Source organism: Arctopsyche grandis, chromosome 4 (assembly GCF_051622035.1).
Source record: "Arctopsyche grandis isolate Sample6627 chromosome 4, ASM5162203v2, whole genome shotgun sequence".
NCBI classification, from domain to species: Eukaryota; Metazoa; Arthropoda; class Insecta; order Trichoptera; family Hydropsychidae; genus Arctopsyche; species Arctopsyche grandis.
Genome location: NC_135358.1, coordinates 7,190,306 through 7,215,939, shown reverse-complemented (window position 1 = coordinate 7,215,939; position 25,634 = coordinate 7,190,306). Strand labels below are relative to the sequence as shown.

General features: G+C 31.5%; 2 protein-coding genes across 3 annotated transcripts in view; one reads left to right on the top strand and one right to left on the bottom strand.

The window, feature by feature from the left end:
- LOC143911227 (CUGBP Elav-like family member 2) overlaps positions 1-25,634 on the bottom strand; it is a 605,340-nt gene that overhangs the window by 547,641 nt on the left and 32,065 nt on the right. The gene's annotated exons all lie outside the window — the stretch shown is intronic.
- Positions 19,546-22,291, top strand: LOC143910732 (uncharacterized). Its single transcript, XM_077429330.1, has 3 exons — positions 19,546-20,197; positions 21,017-21,919; positions 22,009-22,291. The coding sequence occupies exons 1-2, from the start codon at positions 19,546-19,548 to the stop codon at positions 21,691-21,693; spliced, it is 1,329 nt and encodes a 442-aa protein (XP_077285456.1). The 3' UTR covers positions 21,694-21,919; positions 22,009-22,291.

Sequence of the window (25,634 nt, the reverse complement as noted above, 5' to 3'; positions counted from 1 at the left end):
TACATATGTATATTGAAAATTCTTTTTACATATCAAAGAAATACATTTCTGTTCACGTGTACGAGAGTACGTATCTATTACATAAATATGTATATGTATATATTTATATGAATGGAAAAGCAAAGATTTTTATGATGCAGGTCTAGTCATTTTTAATATTATATGTATCACAACACTGAAGTTAATTTTTAAATACTACTTTATTTTATTAGATTTTATAATAAAATATACCAAAATATAAGCTGTTTTATACAATTGAAAGTGGCATACTTCCATTTTTTAACATTTCGCATTTAACAATATTTAAAAATACTGGTTGCATGTAATATGTTTATTCTGCTTTTCGAAGAGTGATATATCGATTTAAAAAGTGTGATAACAATTTGTGAATTAAGTCAAACAGAAATAGTGTTTTAGTTACTGAAAATTGGACTTCCGCCACTTTGTAGGTATGCTTACATTTATATTTTATTTAACAAATCTGAAAAAAGCTTGTTTATATTGTGTATGTTTGTCGGGACGTTGTACTGGTAGATAAATATCAAATTATATCCAAGATTAAGCTGACAAAGGCTTGCTTACAAGGGAACGATAGCTTAACAGATGACATCAAAAAGATTCAAATTTGATTGTTCTTTCATAAAATTAATAGGGAGATTTTAAAGCAGACTGATAACGGAATAATATTCTTATACGAACAACCCGTGTCAGTTGTTCACGGCCGGTTTGTCCCTTATTAAAAACACCCCACTCCTTTTTGCGCGTTCTCTATACTCGCGTTTTTTTATTTTATTTTGTGCCTTCGTTCAAGATTATCAAAAGACAAATCAAATACGGTGTAACGAACGCCAAAGACATAAATTATATGAAGGGCGAGAGCGTAAAAAATGATATAAAACAAAATAAACAGCGGGAAATAAAAAAAAAAAGAGAAACGCGATGAAGAAGCAAACGGTGAGCTGGCAAAGGTCGCTTGTTATCAACGCGGCACCGGATAAAACGGATGGATGAATCGAATAAATGTTCACAAAGGAAGTTTGCGTTCGTCGTTGTCGTTGTTGTTGTTGTTGTCGTCGGTCGTCGTCGTTGTAGTTGTCGTTGTCTGAAAAATAAGTTTGCACCGGGGACGTGCACGGCCCTGGATGTTTAATGAGGAAAGCTCTCGCCGTTTGATGTTTTCCTTTGGTCTCCATCGTACCATTCCTCGGTGTTTTCGTCCCTATCGTTTATATTCACAATCATATCGCGTTTAAATATATTTACTTTAGCAATTGCTAAATATGCCTCTTGTATATTTTCAAATAAAATAAACGAATAAATACTAAATAATAAAACTAATAAATAACAAATAAAGACCACAAATATGCACTGTGAAGGATAGCGAGTGACGAGTGATGCACTGTGATGGATAGCGAATTCTGAAAAAAAATTGCCTCTTATTCGATCGTTTTCATACTTTGCCATATTGCTCATTTTGGTCTTCAATATAAGTAAATGGATCCGCCGCCATTACGATGGTGCAAGAATAGCTGTAATATATATATAATGTAATATATATATATATATATATATATATATATATATATATATATATATATATATATATATATATATATATATATATATATATATATATATATATATATATATATATATATATATATATATATATATATATATATATATATATATATATATATATATATATATATATATATATATATATATATATATATATATATATATATTTAATACTCACTTCTTTGTTGACGGTTTGAATTTAAGCGAAAATGTAACAATATAAGCAAGGTAGCGAAGATTGGCTAATCTTCTATGTATCGTTAAAATCTTAGTGCATGAAGTGGAGCATAAACTAGCGCTGCCATCCACCGTAACGATCTAATCCAGAGTAACATAAAATATGTTTTCAAATTTTATTTAAAATATAATTTTATTTATTATGTATAATATATAAAATAAAAGTATAATGGTCATGGTTCCATTCCTACTACTAGCTGTTGGCAAGACTTTGGTTTGTGACTCCAGATCGATCGTTTCTTATGAGAGTTTGCCATGTTTTACTTCACTAATGATTCAGGCGAAATTCCTACATTCTTCCGATCGATTTGAAACTTTGCTATATTGCGCAGTTTGGTCACCGATATAAATTTCAATCGATTCCGCCGATACGATGTTGAATAATAATCGTAATAGACTCGTTTAAAAATACAAAATGTATACCTTCGGTCCCTCTTATATCATTTTATACTTAAATATATTACTTAAAGTGACCCAAGGCTTTAAGTAATATATTTAATTACATTAACTTAATCCGGGGTCATAATTTTAATTGAAATCTTAATCATGATTGCATTACATCAAGTATACATAAATATTGTATATAATTTAAATAAATATATCCCACTAAGACTATTATGAAGGGCGGGATTATAATTATGATTGAAATCTGAAACAATAGAGTACATACATATATATGTATATATACATTTTTTTATATTTATAGTTTATATTTTCCTATATTTTTACATACCTCCTTTACGTTTCACATGGCTTTCGTGTCAGTGATCATTTTTATCTCTTATTCGATCGTTTTCATACTTTGCCATATTGCTCATTTTGGTCATCAATATAAGTAAATGGATCCTCCGCCATTACGATGGTGCAAGAATATCGTGCTAGACGCGTTTGAAAATTCTCACACGAATAAGTGCCTGACGTTAATCGCCCAAAATGTTCGGTGGCATTGTTCGCCTACCGCACTCTCCTCGGCGTTTTCTTGATGAATATCCATTTTCGCCGTCATCTAGCTTTAATTACTTAAATGCCTATAACTATTTCTTTTTCCACTCTATATTTTATAAAATTTGCTGTATAGGTTCTCATTATCTCTCATATATATTTAGGTCACTCATATTGCTGTAAATGTTGATCGTGATATAAGGGATCAATTTTACATGTTATTTGACACTTCTTATTTTCATTTCTTGCACTTATTTTATAGAATTTGACGTTTAATGCATGATAAATGATGGCTGGCAGATTTCTTTTAATATTAAGTGTTTTAAGGGTGCTCAAAATCTTACAGAAAAAGTAAGAGATTGAAATGAATGAATGAGACATATTATTGCTATTGAATGATGAAAAAATTCCTTAGCTATCAATGATGATCAAAATATTTTACAATTGATAATGTACGTATGTTGGAGATCCAGCATGAGCATACCTTATACATGCATAGATATATTATATTGTGTTAAATGTGTTATTGTACATAAATGTTATGTTAATAAAATATATCTTATTTATCTCACGCAAATTCGAGTTAATAAATATCTCAAATTTGCTGATATTATAAAATGCTACCCACTCCGTCTTCTATGATACTGTATAATTGTTTGTAATTGGGAAGAAAAGAACATTGGGTTATACGTGTCAGGCTTTCCTGGTATGAATAAAATAAAAATAAATAAATATACAGTCACGATTAACGAGCATAATACGTTCTGGAAACCTGCTCGTAATCTTTTTGGATCGTATGGATATAAAATTGTGTAAATTGTCGACGTAAATTTCTTATAAAACCTTAACTTACATATATTTGGATCATCTCCTTATTTTCGTATTAATGCGCACTGCTCGTATATTAAAACATCGCTCGTTTATCGAGTCAAAATTTGTTGAAAAATTTTGTGCTCGTATTTCGAAACATTTGTAAATCAAATTAATCGTAATTCGAGGTTTTAGTGTTTTTTTCTCGAATTAATTACTTCAACCAATCATGTTAATTACATTACATTCATGTTAAAGTTGTGTTAAAAATATTATCAAACTCAAAATACATATGGATATGTAATTCTCAATCGGGCTACGATATAAAAAATTATGAATCAGTACTCAAATCAAGATCAACTGATTAAAATACAAATTTGTATTATTCAGAGAGTTAAAAGTCAGTCTGAGTGCGGGCCAAAGAGGTGGAAAGCTTTTTTCTAAGAAAACATTAAGATGTTATGTATTATATTATATATACATATGTATATGAGTGTTTTGACTATTTAATCATTATTTTAGATATTGAAAATATTTGAAATATACCCTTCGTTTTCTTCTTTTCTTTTCCTAAAATTGGGTAAAAAACTGAACATGCTTTCATGAAAGAGAAAGAGCTTATATATTTTTTTCCACCCACCAAAAAGGGCTGGGAATAAAATTCCTTCTGAAAGTAGTTTGATTTATCTTTGAGTTTGTGGTTTGAGCCTGTTAATCATCAGCAAGCAATATACGATTATATATTTCATATTCAAAGAACTGGCTCCATCCAATATTTATTACAGGCACGTATTCCTGAAAGTGTAAACATCAACACAAAAGCATCATTACAAACCCACTTTTCGAACGATATTCGTTCGGTTGATGATATTGCGTGACATCAAACGGATTTTTCGTGAAGTGGAGTTATTTTCGTGCGTAGATCCGTAATATATTATATTATATTTATTTTATTCTTGTGCAAACACTCACTATAGTATATTTGTATCTTATTACGAACTCGCTGTCTCCAATATTTCCGGAAAATAATTCATATGCCTGTGACAGCAGACGCGCACATACACCCAGATTTGATTTAGCTTTGTGTCATGTATGAATTTAATATATATCTCAGTGAACTTTGCAACGTCTGTAAGCGCGAGACGAGAAGTGCTTTTCGCACAAATTTATTGCGCGAACAAAAGAAAACACGACTTGAATTTACGGAACGAGTCTGTTTGAAAACTATACACTGACTGACGTATAGCGTTGGGAAAGCGAAAAAAAACAACAAATTTCATTATGATCATATAATAATAAAAACAGACTTGATCTTTATTATTCTGCTCGCCTATAATAAATTTTCTTTGATGTTCCAGTGAAGGAATTTAATTAAATTTAAATACACGATCTTTTCATAGAGTACGGAGTTTTATATTGAATTCGTATAAAATTACTTGGCATGAATAAGAATTTTATTTCAGTAATCAAAATTTTATATATAAACTTATGTCATATCTAGTTATATCTATGGACGAAAATTTAATTTGAATGGTACTTTTTTTTAGGTATATTTACGTACATTTAAGCATGGAATTTAATTTTTTGTCATTAATTTTTAAGTCATTAATTATAATTGGGCGATAAGCTTTAAATTCAGTTACTTACATACGTATATATGTACTTACTAATTAGGTTAGTTGATTTATTAGTTTAGTCAGTAAACAATTTATTGGATTTATCAAAACGTCCATTCTATAGAATTAAATAAACCATTCATGTTTTCTGTTATAAAAAATCATTTTATTATGATAACTCAATAAAACTTCATATGTAAAATTAAGAACTGACAAAATAAATTCACCCTTTAAATCAAGTACTGACCGTTACTAATATAATTTATTCTTACATATACATTGTATATGTATACCAGGAAAACTAACATTTTTGATAAACTTACATTTTCAGAGTTTTTTTTTAATATAAATCGTCAAATTTCGAGATGCTGAAAAACTTGAAAATTTGCGAGACATTCATGGAAAAGTTTATTTTTATATGATTCAGTGAAAATTGAGATGCTGAAAAATCGGAAATTGCGAGAAATGGGTAAAGGTTGCCTACTTGTTGGAACCGGTTCAATGAAAATCAGATAAATTGGCAAACTTTGATAAGAAACGGTTGACCTGGAGTCGTAAACCAAGGTATGGCTAGTAGCAACTAGTGGGACTCGAACCCGTGAGCTCTATATATCTTCTAAATGATATATACTAACCACTAGTCCACTCTTTTGTTAATATATATGTACAAAAAAAGTGCTAGAATGATATTCGAGAGCAACATAAGGGAAGCGTTTTGAAGAGGGCTTCATCCAGCAGTGGATAGTGAATACTGACCGCTTATGTATTAAAATTACTAGCAGTTTATATACTGAATGTTTTGTTTTGTTTATTTTATTTACTGACCATTTATGTATTATAAATCTACAGCTTACCTAGCCGATGAAACACGGGCTATTTAAAAATGAAATATATCTGAATTCTTAAGTGATGCGTTTAAAAAAACTAACCGATGTGTATTCTTCTAATAGACTGAAAATATTTGAAACAATATTTTACGTGACAATTACTTGAAATATTATCATGTAGTTGACATTTATGTGAAGGACTAAAATAAAATATCTTTATAATACTGATTTAACCCAGAATGCTAGCAAATTTATATCTAGTTTGGTTTAAAAGTCAATAAGGGCTTTCACACATAATCATTCATAAATTTAATTAGCATACAAACGTTCAGGCGAAATTTCACCACGCCTCGAAAGACAAAAGCCCCTACCTACAATTTGGCCACTACACAAGTCCAATGAGAGAAGTAAAACACTCCATGATAATTTCTAACACTCGCAACTTCACTACGACAGTTTGTATTAATTAAAACAACCATCCGCATCCGTTTCATCTCGTCTCGCTGGTGACTCGCTAACTTTTCTCATAACCGTCTTGCACACGGGACGATAATTTCGACCAGTGGAGAAAACTAGTCGTAAAAACGAGCATTCATCCGTAGAATATAGCCATTAACGAGCCGTAGAGTATGATGGGAGTTGAAGTTGCCAAAATTCGCATGGGATAAGTGCGTTTGTGTACAGGGGCGTGCGAGAATGTTGTCGTAAGGCACCCCTGGCAAAGACACTGGATGAAAATTGGTGTTTGTGCATCGGCGACTTTGGGTCCCGTTTTTATAGGACCAAGAATAACACGGAAGGATATGTGAAATTCGCACTCTGAAAGAGGGCTCCGATCTTAAAGGAATAATAATATCGATTTCGCGATTGAATAATATGTGTTTTGGTGGTGCCAAATGAGCGAACCCTTTAAACCGCAGCCTAAATTTACAAACTGCGATGAAAATTGTAACGTGCGACGAAATTAAACGATAAACTTTTTGGATTAAGGTCCTTAATTGCTTAATGATTCATATCAGAGGCAAGATTTATTATCAAACATTCGCACTAAACGTTGTTTACTGAGCGCCAGGTAATATTTGGAAGTTAAGCCCGCCACTGTCCAAATAAACTTTATCTATGTATTATATATATCGTAAATCTTTTCGTGAATTTATTATGTTTGTATTAATATGTATATTCGCATGATAACGATCTGAAGGACAATATATTACTCAAAACGAATCGTATATTTTCTGTATTCTATGTACTTACGTAAATTTCATTTAAATATACGACTCTTTCTTACGAGAAAGTTTTATATATTTTTGTATTTGTTTTGTATGTGAAATATAGCCAGCAATGTGGCTTGGTGGTTGCGTTTTTATTTATAATTTATAATTTATATTACATGTTAGAAACTTTCAGTCCGATTCAGCAAGCGGTTTACCTATAAGGGGAGGTACCATTTCCGGTCAACTTAAAAATTTGAAAAAAATTTGCGTCGTGTCGATAAGAATTTCAGTAACTGATACTAAGTTTCTGTTCGATAGGACTAACGGTGTTCAAAAAATCCCCAAAATACACTGACACACACACATTTTTTTCTAGGTCATGAAAACGTGATCAGTTACCGATTCTGAGTTCGAGTCAGTCAAAATCTCGAGTTCAAATTTTCAAATGATCACAAAACTTCATCTATTGTTACTACGTACATAGATAAAGTAAAAATTGACATATTCAATTTTACAAGAAGTTCAAGTATTTTGGCTAAATTCTATATCTCTAAAAGAGATAAATTAATTTCACTTTTACATATTTGACGTAATATCCTATTAAATTGTCTGTACACGGTACCAACTTATCCGTTTAGAACATGAGCGCCATTTGTACGAAGCGATACAGCTTTGTCGTCAACTAGGAGGAGGCTTGCACGGTCGGAAAAGCTCCGAGCTTTCTGCGCTTTCGCAGTTTTCGCGACAAATGAGCACAGCCACCAAACATTTACACATACACGTACCGAAAGCACGATCGACACACACTTAACGGTTTCGTCATATTTATTCAGTGCAAATACAAAGCGAGTCGGCGTGTGTTTGTGAGTGTGCACAGCGGGCTAGGTGGCACAGGCCCTGTTTTGCATACCTTGAATGTAATGATGATTGTGAATGGCGGGCATGGCGCGTGACTTCGAAACTCCGCTGCCATAAATCCTGCCCAAATTGCCGCAATACGATACGCAGTTTAGTTCCATTCAAACTTTGTTAAGGGCCCCGCTAATTATTATGTAAAATCCGACCACGAGAGCAAACTCACCCCCATGACTCACCTCCACGCCGAGACGCGTCGCCTCTGATGGGAATATTTCCGAACTTTATTCCGGTCATGAACTTCATTCACAATGCTAAAATGTCCCCACTATTATTTACGGACCCTCCTGTACACTCACTGGTGGTTCTCAATTTGTAGAGCTCAGTGCAACTGACGTCCCTATCTTTAATTTAAATTAGCTTGTTTTGATGTATAACCATGTAAATATGTATGTACATACGTCTACCGCTGACGGTTCTTACATATTACCGACAAATAAAATTGATGTTTTTGTACAGGAACCATTCAATTCAAGAATTTTGAGACATTCTGATTGTGTTACGGAATCGGCCGCTCTTTAATTATATTTAATATTGATAAAAAATATTTGAAAAAAATGAAGTGCATGCGAGTAGTGCAAAAATCTTACCTTGTGATAAATATTGTGTGAGAAATATAGTGTTAAAAATTTTAATCACAATAAAAATTAGCCAAAAAATAGACAGAAAACCAAAGCGTCTAGTTCTGAATAGGACCAGACGACAAGAGAGACTGAACGTTTTCAAGTTCATTCGTGAAAGTATAGTGTTTATACCCCCAATTCTACATCTAGGACATTGTTCTTTTGATGGCCAACCAATAATCGTCATCCTTGACGAAAAACATCTGGCATCAAACAAAAGACCTAGCTCTATGCGGACCGAAGCTATACCTGCTGTCCCGTTATTTCCCCGAATTATAATTCGGTTGTGTTAAAAGTTGTAACTTGCAACAGCAATCCACAAGTATACAACAAGACAACCTAAATGCATTTTAAAAAGTACGATGTCTCTTGTTTCGTATTTTTTTAAGGAATATTATTTCATCGAATCTTATTTCTTTCGGCCGCCTGTGTGCATTGCACACATTTGTACATTACATGTAGGCATGGCCCTGCATGAAATCTTTTCAATTTTGTGGTTACAGGTTTAATCCCTGGCCCAGTGCTGCTGGCCAGGGATATGAGGATCTTAGATGTGATACTCCAGGTCGATCGTTTCTTATCGGAGGAAGCCAATTTATCTGATTTCATTAAAATGCTTCTAACAAATTGGCAACTCTGTCCTGTTTTTTTTTTAATAATTTAAATTAATAATTTGAAATAACGATACATACAAATGTTCAGAAATTCAAATTTCAAACACGTCTTACGCGATATTTTTGCACCATCGTAATGGCGGAGGATCCATTTACTTATATTGATGACCAAAATGATATGGCAAAGTATGAAAACGATCGGATAAGAGGCAAACTTTTTCCTGAATTGTAATCGTAAGTGAAACGTAAATGAGGTATTTAAAAATGACCGTTTTCTAACAATAATAATTAATTGATTGGTGACTTATATACATCTTAAAAATGGCGACAATAAACAGTACTGTAATTAATTCCATTGGCGTTCACAAAACAAATCCACAGAAAAATTATGTCAATAACGAAATAATTGATTCGTTGGAAATTAGCTACTCTTGTATGTAAATTTTTGCAAAAAATATATGCTAGGTTGTAATTATATACATAGTACTTTACATACATAGTTGTCTCAGTACTTTTTTTTTAAATCTCCATTCCCGATGATTCGTACCTAGTCATAGTATCAGAGTTTCATACAGTAAATGTAAGTAGTCTGTTTAAAAAAATGGTATATGAAAATGAACTCTGACTGCATTTAGTAAACGACAGAATTCAAAGCAATACAAGCCAGACCACGAGCAAAAAAACTTTTAGAATCAGTGTAACGTACATATAAACAGTAGACAGGCGAGTTTGTTGCTGTTCTGTCGGTATAAGCTCTCGGCGATAATAAAGTTAGGCAGACGATTACGACTGTAAATAGAGTCGGGCGGCTTAAAGTGCCGTTGAATTGCGAACAGGTACTGCTTATTAACGAAGTATAATACGTTCACTCCACGTATATACGTGTGTATGTATGTATGTATATGCCAATTATTTTGGAAATCCCCGCGCCACAATAGTCGACCGAAAAGCGTTCGTATATAAGAGGATTTGTTCGCGAGCGTTCTCTGTTTATTCGGCCCGCCCATTTTAAAGAGCACACTAATTGGGATACGTACCCACTCCCCCTAATAATAATACTCGCCCCGCATTCCCTTTTCGCCGAATATTATTTATATATTTTAATTGTATTCACTTAATTAAAACCGATGTGACATGCGATCTGAAAGGGATCCTTTGAATATCAATCCGACCCACCCCCATTCTTGGGGCGAACCGTGCTCCCCAATTATTTCCTCGGTTCGTGTAAGTCAATTGATGATTATTTAAAAGGAAAACATTTGCTTAGGTTTACACTATTGGTTTAGTTTTCTTAAAAATACAATACTGAAGATGGAAAATGAGGTGACAATTAGTTTGAAGGCCCGAATATATTATTTCACAAAACTACGGATTAAAAATAATTGGAGTCTGTTATTGTTTTGATTCATTATCATAAAATGGTTAATAGAAAGCAAATATATACATAAATCCTTCTAAAATCACTATTATTTTGGTCTATATTTAAAGTTAAATTTAATTAAAGTTTGGAAGAATTGATTTCGGGCGCCTTAACAAACCGCGCGGGACAAAATCGCGCAAACTAAAATAGTGCGGCGACAAAAATACATAAATATAAAAACAAGTAATATAAATATTAAGAAGAGATCTAATGTTTGAAAAAAATCCGATAGAATACAGTAATGATAAAATAAGAATCGTTTATTATATTTGTACGTTTCGTTTCGTTTGTTATATAAGTGTACTTTTGAATTTATTCACACTTTATTGAAACTTGAATACATATTACATATTACATAATACATATTTCCTAAATTAAAAATAATATAAAAGTGCACTTTCAAAATAAATAAACGATTCTTATTTTATTAATACTGTATTTTATCGGATCTTTCTTATACATTAGAGCTGTTGTTAATATTTATATTACTTGTTTTTATATACGTTTTCTTGTTTATATTTTCTTATATTTGCATTGCGCGATTTTGTCGCTGCGCGGTCTCGTCCAAGCGATTTTGTCGGGTCACCTTGATTTCGTAAGTTTTTCCCCAATGGAAATCCACTGTTTTGAATTTTAGGCCGTCAAATTTGATACAACTACCTCATGGTGTCTAAATAAAGATCATAGATGAGTTTTGCAAAGAGTTGCAGCCATCTGAAGATAATTTTTAATGTCGAACGAAGCGTGGAAATGTAAGAATTTTCCGGGTAACGCCAGCCAAATGTATATAAAAATTAATGTTTGCTTACTTAGCAAATCTATATTTAAATAAATCTATTTAGAGCTACCAAACACGATGTACTTTCTAATGGTAACTTTAGATATTACTTTTCTCCAACTTTCACCCACTCGAACAATGCGTGGTAATTTTAGTAGTATTCCATAATACACTATGTATAAATATTTCGAGGCATTGGACAGTTTTAACCACATATGTATGATATATACATACATACATATGTATGTATATAGGTCAGATTTTTAAAAAAAGTTCTTAAATAAGGATGATCAATTGCTGAAATTTATTAAGGATAGATTGAGCATTAAGTATTTTAAACTGTATGTATTATAATATATGTATGTATTGAAAAATTATATAATTTAAATTTTAACTCAAGCATTGGCGTAATGATACAATATCAAAAGAATTCATAAGCATGTTTGCCCTTATTGTTCCTAAGCAACGAGTAAATTAAAAAATGAAGACTTTTTCCTTCCATTTCCTTTGAATATTACATTGCCTATCGTGCGACCGATTCAGATATAAATTTATCAAAAGCTCTTTGACTTCTACAGACATAAAAAAATCATATATAGAATACAATCTAGCACTATTTATAGCATTCCTAGGATTTGCACAAGAAACTCTCATAAATACATACACACTGATTCGAATAAATGAAACCCTTTCAGGTCATTCATTAAACATGCGCTATTTATACGATTTCCGAGATAAAGGCGTAGTCTCAATTCGGTTTTGTAATATGGAGAGCGGGTGTAGGCAATATACTAAATCTCGTTTAATGCGAATTTTACATCCAATTTATACAATACAGACGCTTTAAGGGGGTACCTTTTGGCACTGAACATAAGTACTCGTGTTTCGAAGCAACCATTCGAAGATTTATGTCAGCAAGCACAGCGCCATTTTCGTGTAAAATTTTAATTGAGATTTTTTCTTATCGTCGTAACAATATGCATAGATACGAATAGAACGCGTTTTACTAGTACTTCATCAACGGTATTGGTTTTTGGATGGCTAAAGAAGAAGTTGTTTACTCCGAGTCAACCCCTTTGTGTAGCACCTACTGTCTATGTACAAGTCGGGCGTGTTATTTCTTGTTCATCGACAAGACTTGAAACAATATTGAGACTTTCTCTTAATTAAAATACTGACGTGATCCAACCCCTTTGTGTCGTTTTGTCGCGACCCCAGCCTCCCCCGTGCCTCCCTTACCGAAAGCCCTTTGCCGATCTGTTCGAGTCGGATGAGTTTCGCGGAGGAGTAACAAAATAAACATTTCGTTTCGTATTAATTATACGGAGATCGATCATAAATTTGGCGTTTGCGGTGATTCGCTTCGATGATTGAATAATTGCCTCATTCGTTTAATTTGTGTCGGAATGAATATTTGGTTCGTTTATTAACAGTGAGTACATGTTTATTCGATGGTTTCGAATTTGTAGCTTGTAACCGTTAAATGAGTGGTTTGGACGAATTCAATACACTCAATAAAAGTGACTATGAAACATTCGATGTTTTAACCAATCAATGCTTTAATTTTATTGTATGCTGTGTATTGATTGAAATATGTTGTACTTTTGTAGAGCTATTTATATTTTGCGTAGTTATTAATAACACTGTTCGACAAATTTTTTTGGTTCAAAGATTAGATATGACTTTTCTTATAGATCTATGCTCAATGAACACGAATATGGCAATAAACAATGTTGATTGTAAAAACGAGTAAATACTAGTACGAGCTGTTAGCTCGCATTTTTACCGATTTAAAATTTAGCACACTTCCAATTGACAATTTTAAACAAAAACAAAAAATAGTGTAGCCAGAAAATAATAAACATCTTAATAAACATGTTTCAATAGAAAATACTCTATATAAAATAGTATTAACAGTGGGAAAAATTCCCAAATGAAAATACGTACTTTAGACTTTTGATTTGAACTGGACGACTACTTATAGAGATTTGAAAGCTGAAAAGTATCTAAAAATGAAAGATAAAATACATGACTATAGATTCCAATATTCATTTTGAACAGGAAATTGATAGATTGTGAGATGTCGACCGAACAACACGAAGATATAGAAAAATCGCGCGATTTAAAAAACACATATCTCCGAATCTAGAGCCAATCAACATTTTTTATTACCAGATTCATGTTTACTGGGCATAGGTCTATAAGAAAAGTCGAATATCGTCGCTGAACCATTTTTCGTGTCGAACAGTGTAATAAGAGTTAGCCAATAACTTTTAAATTGAATTGGCATAAACCATACTGAAATATAATCAGTTTGGTAAGTAAATTAACCAGCAGTAAATTTCTATGGTTAGCGAATAATGTTTTCAATAGTTACGGGTTCTATCCCTGGCTTTGGTGCTTGCCATGGTCGATCGTTTCCTTTCAGAGTTTGCCAATTTATCTGATTTCATTGTAAGCGGTTCTAAAAAATGGGAAACCCTATCCTATTTCTCACTGGATATCAGTCAACAGCATCTCAAAATTTGTAGATATTTTAAAATTCGTACAATTGCTAGAATCGAAGTTTTTAATTTTCCTTGAATATTACTTACAATATTTATGATACTTATAATACTTACATATATGATCATAGTTGTGTAAAAAACGGGTGTGAACCTGTATTAAATAATAATGAAATAAATACTGACCAACCGATACATGTATAGGTATTATATAGTAATCATTTATTTTAATTACTCATTATGTATCTAATGGCTGGTATTTATAGACCATTAATTTAATTTATATATGATAGTCACTATTATATCCATTTATTATAATAGTTGATATTTAAAATTACTCAACAATTATACATTAAAGTAGCTATCCTGTTCAGGTATATGTAGATGGAGGACAGTAAAAGAGGCTATTCGTCTACATATTTTGTTTATGAATAATACATAAATCTGTTATGGAGTTTTATGGTTGAAAAACTTTTGTCGAAAGGAAATTTTTTATCAAATGTAATTTTAGGATCATATTGTCAAAAATGTCAATATTCATACTTGTATCTTACATTTATATTAATGATATAGTTTGAAAAAAGTAACATATAACTGTTCAAGCATATAACTTGTGAGGTTAAGTATGGGGAAGCGAGAAGGCGCATCTGATATTCAGCTGTCATCGCGCCAATCCAACAGTCGATACTGCTGATTTCATTAATTAAATTCTTCTAGCTTTAGTTTTTACATTTGTATGTCAGTAAATTATCAAAGCGATCATAAGAGTGGAATTGGTTCAAAATAAGTTCATGATATTATGTTGCGTTCAAAAGTTTGTAAAAAATTCATTATTTATTAAAAATAATTTAAATTTTTTAAAAATAGCGACCTAGACAATCACAAAAGCCTTATGTAACGATATATTTAATGTTTAGTCATATTTTAGTTTTTATTATTTTCTTTTTCTTTTGTTTGTCTATATGTACTAGATATATTATGTATTTTGTAAAAATCTATAATTGAGTTTAGATGTTATTTTGCTATATTTATTCTTTGTTTTTATGATTTTTACATCTGAGGCCTGTTGATTTTTCAATAAATAAATACATTGCTAGAGACTGCAGATTTGTTTACAGGCAAATATCTTAACCATCAATTTTATATTTATTTATTTAAATTTTGGACCATTGTAGCATTACAGGAATTCCTGATGCTCCACAATGCTCAAAAATATAACAGAAAAGAAAAGAAACAAAATAATAACTAAAGAAATTAGACATGACAAAAAAACATATATGTATGTATACACACAAACAACACATTTAACACAATCATAAAAATAATAAGATATACGAGTATATTAGCGGATAATAATAATAACAAAATCCAAAAAACAACAAAGAAGTGAATGTCTTATAAAAGATAAAACCATGTGAACTGTATAAGAGGTATGTAAAAAAATAAATATAAACATAAAAATCATAAAAAAATGTGACATGGCGAAAAGTCTAAACAAGTGCTGGATAAACGTCAGGCACTTTTTCGTGGGAGAAGTTTCAAACGCGTCTATCACGATATTTTTGCACCATCGTAATGGCGGAGGATCTATTTACTTATATTGATGACCAAAATTAGCAATATGGCAAAGTATGAAAACGATCTGATAAGAGGTAGATTTTTTTCTGAATTATAATGGTAAGTGAAACGTATAAGAGGTATGTAAAAAAACAATAGCAATTAATAATAGCAGATAACGTAACATGTATGTAAATGTCAACCTTTAATTAAATTAAATTAAATTTTTATTCAAATTAATAAAAGTTTTGAACGTCGACTCATATTAAAATCAAAATCTAAAACTAATATTTCTGATCCAATTTATGGTGAACGAGTTGAACAAACTCCAGATGAGTAGTGTAGAGTGAGAGGAGGGAGGGGGGGGGGAGAGAATTCGACCGGAAGTAGAGATGATGTTGCAGAAGCAGACGTTGCAGACGATCCCGAAGGTCTATTTCACTCCCCCTGTACGCTCATTAAAACCGTTATTTTTGCACTTGAACTCCACCCCTGTTTCTGCAGACGGACTGATCGCTACAATTACTCGTTTCTGATATTTAGCAAGCAGAGCGATAACGACCCCAAATTCAAAATCGTCACGCTCTGCCCGTTCCACGTTGCGAATTAAATTGGATATCGCAATAGTGACGTTTTGACGGCATCGCTTACAAATCAACGTTCGTTAATGAACCCGTAATAACGATTCGTTTCGATCAATCGAAAACAAATGTGGATCCAAATTCCGTAAACAAAACAATGCCACAACTGTATTTTGTACAATGATGTATTTTGAGTATTGATCTGACATAATGAGGTGCTTTTTTTTTGACGTTGCGTTGTTTATTTTATCTCTATGAAATATGATATGAACGAACTGTGTATTTGAAAAAGCGCTAAAATGTTGTGAAATCGATACCAAAGACACGCCGCTGAGGCGAAATAAATTTAAAAAGCGTTCCGAAACAATACGTATTTTACAATATAAAAGAATTTTTTCTAAAAAAATAATATTTCAAGAAGAGCCATAAATAACCGACGCGTATGAGATGATTCTAATCATAATAAATAACAAGCAAATGGGAATTTAGCGACGTCTGAAACATTTTCAGTGAAATTCATAATACATTTTAGATATTCAAACGGCGAATGTTCTCGACATTGATTGGACTGTTATAGTTTCCAATCAAAACTTTAAATTCATATCAAATTTGAGCTCTCTTTCTCATCACTCAAACTATGTAATATATGTACGATAACATTTTTAACATGTCCTCGTTGAACTTCATCAGTATTACAACTATATGTACATATGTATATATTTTACAGTACATTATTGTTATATTTATTTGTACTTTGATCTAATGAAAATATCGGATCAAACAGACGGTGGATTTCATTTCATTACAAACTATTGTAATGAAATGGAACAAATATTTTTCGGTTTCTCAAATTGGTACAAATATGAACATATTTACGTACACATATAGATATTGAATCAAAGGGATGAAAGAAAAATATAGCTGAAAGAGAACTAAGATTTGTTCATTTTACGTTTATTGAAATTCGTTTTTCTCTTTTTTTGAGATGTACAGGTTACATAAGAATTTTAACTAGATTTTGCTTTTTGACTAACAATAATTGCTTTTTATTGTTATCGATGTTCTCTATACATACATGTTAAGGTAAATTATAATAGTTACTAATCTATTTATATATATATATATATATATATATATATATATATATATATATATATATATATATATATATATATATATATATATATATATATATATATATATATATATATATATATATATATATATATTGTTATGTACCCCGCTTATCACTTGAGTTCCCACAATATCAAATGTACTTTTCACACGCTCATATACGTGAATAACAAAACCATAAAAATTCCTGTAATAGGATATTCAGATAACACAGGAATGTGCTCAGCCCATAAGATAACAAATCATTTATATAGATCACGATTCGACCGCATTAGCCAGTCATCGCCATCGACTCCGCAGTGACGGACAGTCTTCACCATCGACTCGAGAAAGCAGTCATCGCCATCGACTCCGCAGTGACGGACAGTCATCATCATCGACTCAGAGAGTGACAGTCGTCATCGTAAATACTCCGAGAACGCGTCCTCAATTAACGATCAGCACAGCAGCAGAATAAATTGAACGAAAGTTATAGTGAAATAGTTCTACGTGTCTCCTATTATAAAAATCATAGTTCCATTATCTATCGGTTTTTCGAATATATCTAGAATATAAGATAACTGTAACATTTTAATAACAATAAAGAAACTTGGTTGGTTAACCAAGTAATAAAAATAAAAATTAAATAAATATCTCCCTGGAACGTGACATATGATAATTTTGGTGGCAGCAGCGGTGGGATGAGTCAATTGGTTTAAATAAAAAAAATATCCGTGCAAGGATAAGTGAAAGTTTTAAAAAGAGGAAAAATTCCTAAAAAGTGAAAGTGCTAAATAAGATATTAAATCTTAATAAATTTCGTGAACTTAAACATTCCAAAAAACGTAGCTATTCAGATTAGATCTTAGTATCTATCATTCCCGAGGGAATCAGCAATTATTGCTCTTGAGTGAATTAGTGACGTTCGGAAGTACAGTTCAGTTTTAATAAAAATAAAAATAATAATTTTAAACCAACGGCGAAAAAACGTACTAGTTACGGCGGATTCTACATCCTACAACCTCGCAAGGACCTTCCCAGATTTTCGAGACCAAGAACAACCAACATCAATATGGAAATTGTATTAGTGTAAGTCTTCTGATACTTCACACATTACACAAACACACACAATATAAACTTAGCTGCTGATATTTAAATTCTAAGAATGCCTCCTAAAAAGTAATAGACTTCAACACACTCACTAAATTCATAAAAAGGTATGATGGTAGTTCAATACCATTGTACGAATTCATCGATGACTGTGAGAATGCTCTCATATTAGCATCGGAATCCCAACGTAAAATATTATTAAATTACATTGTATCTCAAATTACGGGATCTGCAAGAATAATTATATCGAATATAAATACTAGAGATTTCAATAGTATAAAAGAAGCGCTTGTTAGAAATTATAGTCCCCATAAAAATTACTCTACATTATTATTGGAACTTCAACAATTGAAGCAACGACATGACGAAGACGTAACTAAATTTATGAATCGTATTCAAACCGCGACAAATTCCCTTATTAAAAGCATACAAAATTGTAACATCAAGTCCAAAGCAGACGAATTTAACGGACAAATAAAATTAATTGATGAACTTAGTCTTCAAAGGATGATTCACGGAAATAAATGTCAACAAACGCGGATAGTATTTTATTCTACTCACCCAAAAACTCTCTTAGATGCGTATAAAACAGCTCTAGAAATAGAGACTGATACTGCAAGAAACAAAAATTGCAACATTTGTGGTCGAGAAGGACATTCAAGCAATGCATGTTTCAAGAATAAAGACAGTAGAAATCGACAAGTCCACTCTGTTGAGACGCGCCCCAAGACATGGGAAAATAATAGAAATAATGATGAACATAAAAATTTTAGCAACAATAATAATAATTATAAAAATGGATATAATAATCAAAACAATGCGGGTTTTAAACCAAATCGTCAGTACAGTAACACTGATCAAAATAAAAACGGTTATAATAAAATCGATAAATATAACAGGAGTTATGACCAACCAAAGTCATGTACTTATTGTAATTTAAAAGGACACACATTTGAGAATTGCTACAAACGGCAAAATAAAGAACAAAGAGATAAAAATAAGGTCAATCATTTAAACTTAATTCCGTCTGTCGAAGCCCGAGTCAATCGAACAGACTAGTTAATGACTCTTATTGTTTTAATTTAATCCCGAGCGATAACCCCATGAAACATATTAAAATTGATATTAAAAATAATAACAAATTTATTCCTAGAGATTTTCTAGTTGATACAGGAGCAGGGATCTCCATAATAAAAGAATCGTGCTTAGATGAAAAAACTATTTACAATAAAAATGATAAAATTACAATTAACGGTATTAACCAAGGTTCAATATCCGAATCAATAGGAAGCATACATCTAAATTTAGAGTTTGCTCATCACAAAGTATACATTATGAAAGACGATGAAATCGATACCACATATGACGGTATAATTGGCGCTGACTTCTTTGAAATTAATCAGGCTAAAATTTGTTATAAAATAAACAAACTTATTATCAACGAAACGATAAAAATTGATCTTCTTAATAATAACAAAGATAATGAGGATGACGAAATTCTAAATAATTATATTGTAAAACCTCGAACGGAAACGATTACAAAAGTTGAAATAACAAATCCGGAGATAATAAAAAGCGAAATTATCGATGACGAACTTAATCAAGAAGGCGTTTATTTAGTCAACGCAAATGAAAATAATGAAACTCTTTGTACTACTCTCAATACTACCGATCAACAATTGAGAATTGATAATTTGAAAGTCGAATTAAAACCAATATCAATATCTACGGAAATAAATAATTTTGAAAATGAAAGTAATATTCCTATTTCCGAAATGAATGATGAAAATTTTGAAAATAAAACAAACGATCCTATAAATGAAGAAGATAAAGACAATTTTGAAAATGAAAATAATATTTCTATTCCCGAAATAAATAATGAGAAATTTGAAATTGAAATTAAATCACCTGAATTAAAATTATGTAATGACGAAATTGAAAAGTCATTGGAATGTTTTCCTAAATTTCCTGAGCCGCAGGAATGTAATTTATTCGTATACAATGAAAAAATTGTTAATTGCGATATTAAAATAAAATCTATTGATATGAAATTGCCAGAAGATGATTTCCTGTGCAATCTATTAATTAAAAATAAAAAGGTGAAAATAAAAGTTAAAGGGAAAATAAACGGAATTAATCGTAATATTAAAAATGGATTCGTTAAAATGTTAAAACATATTTTCATAGACAAATTGATTATAAAAATAAATAACGCTACTAATGCGGAAATAAATACGAAAAGGAAAATAATTGAACGTGGTAACAAACCTAAATTTCGAATAACAAATAAAATATTGTGGTGTAAACCAACAGTAAAAATTAAATTAAAACAAAATAAATATAAATTATATAAAATTTACCCTTTACCTATACCTCATACAGATACAGACATATACTCACTCATTATACCAACATATAAATACATTGGAGTATCAGTCGACGATATGAGTTATACTATTTTTGATAATTTAGAAAATAATTGTAAGAATATTATTAATCAAATTTTTATATGTAATAAATTAAATATACTTTCCACACTAAGTGAAATACATTGTGAAACAAAATTGCTAAAAGATGTTACTAAGAATATACCTGAATATTGTAACACAAGAAATGTTAAAGGTAAAATAGACCTATGGCAAAAATTAACTAACAACAGATGGCTATATACCTTGTCGGAAAGTAAGAAATTAACAATTAATTGTAAGAATAAAAAGAATGAATATGTTGAATTATTCCAAACAGGAATCATAAAGTTAGATAAAGGATGTAAAACGAATAATGGCTTAATAAGTTTAAATGCTGATAATAACATTTTTACTGAATATGAAAATCCAATGTCAAATATAAATATAATAAATGATAAATGTTGTGTTATAGGAAAAACAAATTATAGTTTACATCAACTAGATCCTATAAAATTAATAAATGTAGATAACACAAACACTCAGAAAGTCCTAGAGACATTTGAAAAATTTAACGAGAAATTAGAAAACTATCAAAATCAGCCAGCCATTGTAAAGCATTCCTCATTTTTTGTAAAGCTAATTTATGGAATAATCATTACTATTGTTATACTTATGCTAGTTAAAATAAGTTTTCATCTTTATAAATGTTTTAGAGATAAGAAAAGATTTAATGTAAAGTATATTCGAAAAACACGAGATAACGTAGAAAACGAAGTAGAAATAGTTCAAATCGAACCAGAAATTAGATCTAGAGAAGAAATATTAAATGCCATAAGCGGCTAACTTCTTAATTTTTATGTATTAATAAGTTTCTTAACAATGGGGGTGTTATGTACCCCGCTTATCACTTGAGTTCCCACAATATCAAATGTACTTTTCACACGCTCATATACGTGAATAACAAAACCATAAAAATTCCTGTAATAGGATATTCAGATAACACAGGAATGTGCTCAGCCCATAAGATAACAAATCATTTATATAGATCACGATTCGACCGCATTAGCCAGTCATCGCCATCGACTCCGCAGTGACGGACAGTCTTCACCATCGACTCGAGAAAGCAGTCATCGCCATCGACTCCGCAGTGACGGACAGTCATCATCATCGACTCAGAGAGTGACAGTCGTCATCGTAAATACTCCGAGAACGCGTCCTCAATTAACGATCAGCACAGCAGCAGAATAAATTGAACGAAAGTTATAGTGAAATAGTTCTACGTGTCTCCTATTATAAAAATCATAGTTCCATTATCTATCGGTTTTTCGAATATATCTAGAATATAAGATAACTGTAACATTTTAATAACAATAAAGAAACTTGGTTGGTTAACCAAGTAGTAAATAAAATTTAAATAAATATCTCCCTGGAACGTGACAATATATATATATATATGTATATATATGTATATATATATATATATAAATATTATTATATATAAATATTTTCTATTTTGAATTTATATATTTCTATATTAAAATATATAAATATTTTCTATTTTGAATATTTTTGTAATTATTTAATTTAATTATTATTTTAATGAGAAGCATAAAAGGAAGAAATCTCAAAAACGTATTTAAAATTTTATTATACCAAAAAACAGTTTATTTTATCGAGGTAAGCCAGTTATCAATAGAATTTTTGTTATTAATCCACAAGAATAGTCGAAATATGATTTTTCTAAATGGAATTTTATTTAATTCTCATATAAAAATAATTTAATATATTATCCCTCAATTTAATATTCAATTCAGATTCGTGTAAATACGAGTTAACACTAGTACGAGCTTTTTGCTCGCAATTTTACCGATTTAAAGTTCAGCACACTTCCAATTAACCTTTTTAACCGAAAACAAAAAATAGTGTGGTCAGAGCACTATCTCAATAAACATGTTTTAATAGAAAAAACTCAATATAAAATAGTATTAAAAGTGGGAAAAAATCCCAAGTGATAATACGTACTTTTGACTTTTGATTTGAACTGGATGACTACTTAGAGAGATTTGAAAGCTTAAAAGTACTAAAAATGGAAGATAAAATACCCGACTATAGATTCCAATATTCATTTTGAACAGGAAATTGACAGATTTTGAGACATCGACCGAACAACACCAAGATATAGAAAAATCGTGCGATTTATAAAACACATATACATATCTCCGAATCTTGAGCCAATCAACATTTTTTATTACCAGATTCGTGTTCACTGGGCATAATTCTATAAGAAAAGTTATATCTCGTTTCTGAACCAAAAAAAAAGTCTTCATTTGTCGAACAGTGCAATATTTTAAAATGTATGGGGAAATGAAAATTTAGCCTAGAGCTGAAGTGTGTTTAAAATAACATATTATTTTTGATAAGTCGCATACGCCAACCGGAAAAATTGATAAAATTTTCAGAATTCAGCTTAAATATAAACTACCAATAATTCCCTTATCCTATTAAATTCTATGTATTTAAAAGAAAAAAAAGTGAACTTATTGACTTGAAAATTTAAACCGTTACGAATGCGCCTGTCTCGCTATTGAGTAAGCACTCGTTAGAGCGGCTGCTGCGATAATGGGACGTCGAAGACGAACCAACAACCCAGACGTTCGTGCTCCGGCCCTAATTCACGCAATTTGTAAATAAATTTCAATAGTACGGCCCTGGCAACAATGGCTCGTGACTGTGCCGGGAAGCCAAACTGACAAATTTCGGTCTTAATTTGAACAACACAATGCCGATTGCATCAAGACTTCCGCATCCACTCATTAAAACTTCATCCACGGCACACTCAACTTCCACGTGATTGCAATTTCAATCCATGAATAAATACCGACGAGGAATTTCTCAACTTTTATTGACTAATTCTAAGTGACGGCTTATTTTCTTGTACGATTTGGTACGTACATATTACGTACGACTGATTAAATTTGTATATATTATACATATATATGTACATACATGAATTTGTATATATGTACATATGTATATTTATACAAAAATTAAATCTATTAGATCATTTAGAGACAATTCAGAAGCGTTTTCTGCGCCATTTATCCCATAAGACTGGTCTTGTAAGATTGTTATCAACTTACAATTACAGACTCGCTTTTTTCAAGATCGCAAGTTTGTCTCAACACAGAAGGGTTTCTGATTTTTTACTCTTATACAAGTTTGCTAATGGTATCCTTGACACATCTGTTTTGAACGAAATTTTGATTCACCAGATGTACAAATCTTTTTTATCCACTTATTTTTCATAAAAACGCTTCTTTTAATAGTACAGTCGCTCGTATATTCCCGTATCACGATATAAGGTCCAATGATATAAGATCCAGACGATAAAAACCCATGTGATAAAACGTCCGACCGGTTAAAAACTCACCGAATATTCAATCGAGTATCGCGTATTCACCGAGTATTCAATCGAATGTCGAGTCAAATATGGAGCGCTTTATCAACAATTATTACTTTTTTTATATTTTGTTTTCGGACTTTTTGTGGCTGGACCTTTAACCGGTTGGACGATTTTCGGTCGGACGTTTTATCATGTGGGTTTTTTATCGTCTGGATCACTTATCAGGTGAACATTCTATCGGGTGAATCTTCTTTCGTTGTACCTTTGTCGTTGGATCTTATTTCAATGGACCTTATGTCGTGGAACCGTATATTCCATCTTTACGATGGTATGGATGATTATATCACTATATTATATTTATTTAATTTATCATTCATTTGTATTATCGATATATTATTTATATGGACGATGGGGATTGCACTATTCTTCCAGTCGTCTGGAATAAAAACGTATTCTTATTATTATTAAATATTTAAACAATATTGAATTCGACATCTACCAAAATAGTTCGTATTGTGAAATTACGAACTATAAAAATTTTCATCGGTGAAAATCTGCAAATGAAAATTCCGTACGCTGAAAATATCCCGTACTAGGTGTCAGACTTACATTTAATTAATTGTGATTTAATCGTACCCCAATTTCAACACAGTGGGTGCTAAAAGACCCCGATGATCAAATAGGGGGAGGAGGGAGGGGCGTTAAAGAGCGCTTCAGGCAACAAAGACCTAGGCCTAGATTTGCCTGAATTATTCGAATCGTCCCAAAGCGTGACCGGTTGACCCCGGTCGCAATTTAAATTCTGGCGACGCTACACCCCTGGGCATCCCCGGGAGCGTTCACACTATCGCGTAATTGCGTCTAATTAAACTGAAAATCAAAGGGTCGGGGATTGTTTTAATATTCTTCGTCGTCTTTATTCCCATCTCTTCTAATGAGAAACGGTTCTGGAGCTTTTCGGTCGACTAATAAGGTGTGGCGAAAGCCGTACATGTCGTAAACTCGCCTGATTAATCCGGAGGTATTAACGCACATGCAATTTATCGAACTTGCACCTGATAAGCGAGCGCAAGTCGAGACTTTGATTAAAGTTTATTTTATGGCTATGGGGAACGAAGGCTTGCACGGCATAAACGGTGTCGTTAAATTAGCTTAATCGTGACATTGAACGTGAACGTAAACGAGACAATCTCGTTTAAAATACATATTTATGTATTTCATTAAGGATGACTCGTTTACCATTGAAGGCTTTGCTTCATATATCGGAAAACATTTCTTCTTCTTCTCAATGCCCTGTCCGCATCTGGACGTTGGCGACCACCTCGTCGATTATTTGAAGATATCCGCATCGGTCTTCAGCGGTTCGGAAAACATCTTCGGC